This window comes from Ammodytes marinus (genome assembly GCF_949987685.1).
Source record: "Ammodytes marinus genome assembly, chromosome: 15".
Classification (NCBI taxonomy): Eukaryota; Metazoa; Chordata; class Actinopteri; order Uranoscopiformes; family Ammodytidae; genus Ammodytes; species Ammodytes marinus.
In genome coordinates this window covers 1,646,023-1,648,522 of record NC_137219.1, presented here as the reverse complement: position 1 = coordinate 1,648,522, position 2,500 = coordinate 1,646,023, and the positions used below count along the sequence as shown (strand labels likewise).

General features: G+C 41.0%; 1 protein-coding gene across 1 annotated transcript in view; it reads left to right on the top strand.

Annotated features, from left to right (window-relative positions):
• The window catches only part of syne2b (spectrin repeat containing, nuclear envelope 2b), a 195,717-nt gene that overhangs the window by 141,298 nt on the left and 51,919 nt on the right, over positions 1–2,500 (top strand). The window contains exons 108-109 of the mRNA XM_080042180.1: positions 384–478; positions 1,563–1,794. Of these exons, the coding sequence (XP_079898306.1) occupies positions 384–478; positions 1,563–1,794 (327 nt within the window). The remainder of the gene's footprint in view (positions 1–383; positions 479–1,562; positions 1,795–2,500) is intronic.

The window sequence follows — 2,500 nt, the reverse complement described above, 5'->3', positions numbered from 1 at the left end:
TCTATCTATCTGTCTGTCTGTCTGTCTGTCTGTCTGTCTGTCTGTCTGTCTGTCTGTCTGTCTGTCTGTCTGTCTGTCTGTCTGTCTGTCTGTCTGTCTATCTATCTATCTATCTATCTATCTATCTATCTATCTATCTATCAAGGTATTGTACATATCATATTAACGCAGTCATTGAGCAAACCTTAACAAGAAACACTGAATAGAATAGAAACACACACACACACACACACACACACACAGACACACACACACACAGACACACACACACACACACACACACACACACACACACACACACACACACACACACACACACACACACACACACACACACACACACACACACACTAGTTCAACCCTCTCCTCTCTGTGTGTTTCAGAGGTTCCAGGCTGAGATGTCGATCGGTCACCAGATCCTTCACTCAGTCCTGACTGAAGCTCTTCATCTGCTGCACAAGGGAGAGGTGGACGACAGGTACATGACTTATATATATATTTTTTTTTTCAAAGATATTTTTTGGGCATTTTCAAGCTTTATTAGACAGTAGAGAGTTGAAATGGGGAGACAGAGAGAGAGAGAGAGAGAGAGAGAGAGAGAGAGAGAGAGAGAGAGAGATAGAGACAGAGAGAGAGAGAGAGACAGAGAGAGACAGAGAGAGAGAGAGAGACACAGAGAGAGAGAGGGTGGATGACATGCAGTAAAGGTCCACGGGTCGGATTTGAACCCGAAACCAACGAAGGCTAGAACCAATATGGTACACGCTCTATCCACGACTACGCCACTGGAGCACCGTTAATAACTTATCTTAATAAAATTAATTGTATTAAGATAAGTTAATAACGACCGATAATAGTGGCCTTCGATACATATCTGTAACTTGTGCAATTAAGTATGAAAACAAATATTTTTTCAGGAGTGACATCTCCACTAGCTAGCTTTTTGTCCTTGAAGGCCACTGTAGCTTCTGTAAATTCTTCCCATGGGAGGGAGCATTGCAATCTAGCATCTCACCACTAGATGTCTCCAAAATACACTAATAATGTCTCCATATTTTGGCAACCAGTTTAAATCAATGACAACCCTTAGACACTGATTAACAGTAAAAACATACAAATATATGTTATAAAATGTTTTGTTTTTTCGCTCTTTCAGGAGTGATTTCATCTTAAAGCTAGCCTCGCTTAGGGAGCACTGGCATCTTTCGTTACTAGCTTCTTGTCCTTGAAGGCCACCGTAGCTTCTGAAAGGGAGGGGGTTAGCAATAGAGCGTTGACATCTATTTAAAATAAACATCTGAGTAGCAATGAGTAATAGAGGCCTTCTAAACTAATCTGTAACTTGTGCAAATGAGTATTTGATTTGATTTGATTTGATTCAATTTATTTCAGACATATCAAACATACAAAACAAAATGAAAAGCATGGAAATACAATAAACAAAAATTATGTTTTCACAAAAAAAAAAAAAAAAAAATTATCTGTATTGCTGAGATATGCCTGAAAAGGAGCAGGAAGAATAAAAACAAATATTCTTTTTTGGCTGTGTTACTTTCATCCAGGAGCGACTTCATCTTGAAGCTGTCCCAGCTGAGAGAGCACTGGCAGGGTGCGGTGCAGCGGGCCGAGCAGCGGAGGTCCCTGGTGGAAGGGTTGGTCAAACACTGGCACGTGTACCGCCGCAGTCTGAACAAGCTCCAGAGGTTCCTGTCAGACACACAGACCCTCATCCACCCCGCAGGACCGGCCCGGAGCAGCCTCAAGCAGCTACGCAGGACACTGCAACAACTACAGGTTAGTGGCATGAGAATTTATTTTTTTATTTTTAAGATTTTTTGAAAATGTTGTTCCTGGGTGAGCGTATACCCATGACAAAAGCATTAAGAAAAACTATATAAAAAATAGCATTCTTTGCACTGATGGTCTCGTTTGCTATTACAAATGATAAAGTAATTTATGATAATTTACGATCATGAGAGAAATTGTTTTGACTTATTTCCGAAATATTTAAAAGTTCCTCGTAGCACCTTTATCGTACATTCTTATTATCATTATTATATTAATACCTTTAGTTCTACCTGTCCAGTATTTAGCAAAAAGTAAAAGATTGCGTAATACAGAAGAGAGAGAGAGAGAGAGAGAGAGAGAGAGAGAGAGAGAGAGTGAGAGAGACAGAGGGAGAAACAGAAAGAAAGAGAGACAGAAAGAAAGAGAGAGCGCATTTTTCTGAACTGCAAACGACCTCTTCAGAGGGTCTGTAGTCTTGATTCAGATTAAGATCAATCATTACATCAGGAGGAAACACACAAGAGATCATTTAACACAAGAAAACGACTTGCGTTGATTACATTTACATCCTTAAAGAAACCAGGTGTGTGTGTGTGTGTGTGTGTGTGTGTGTGTGTGTGTGTGTGTGTGTGCGTGCGTGCGTGCGTGCGTGCGTGCGTGCGTGCGTGCGTGCGTGCGTGCGTGCGTGCGTGCGTGTGTGTCCTTAAAGAAA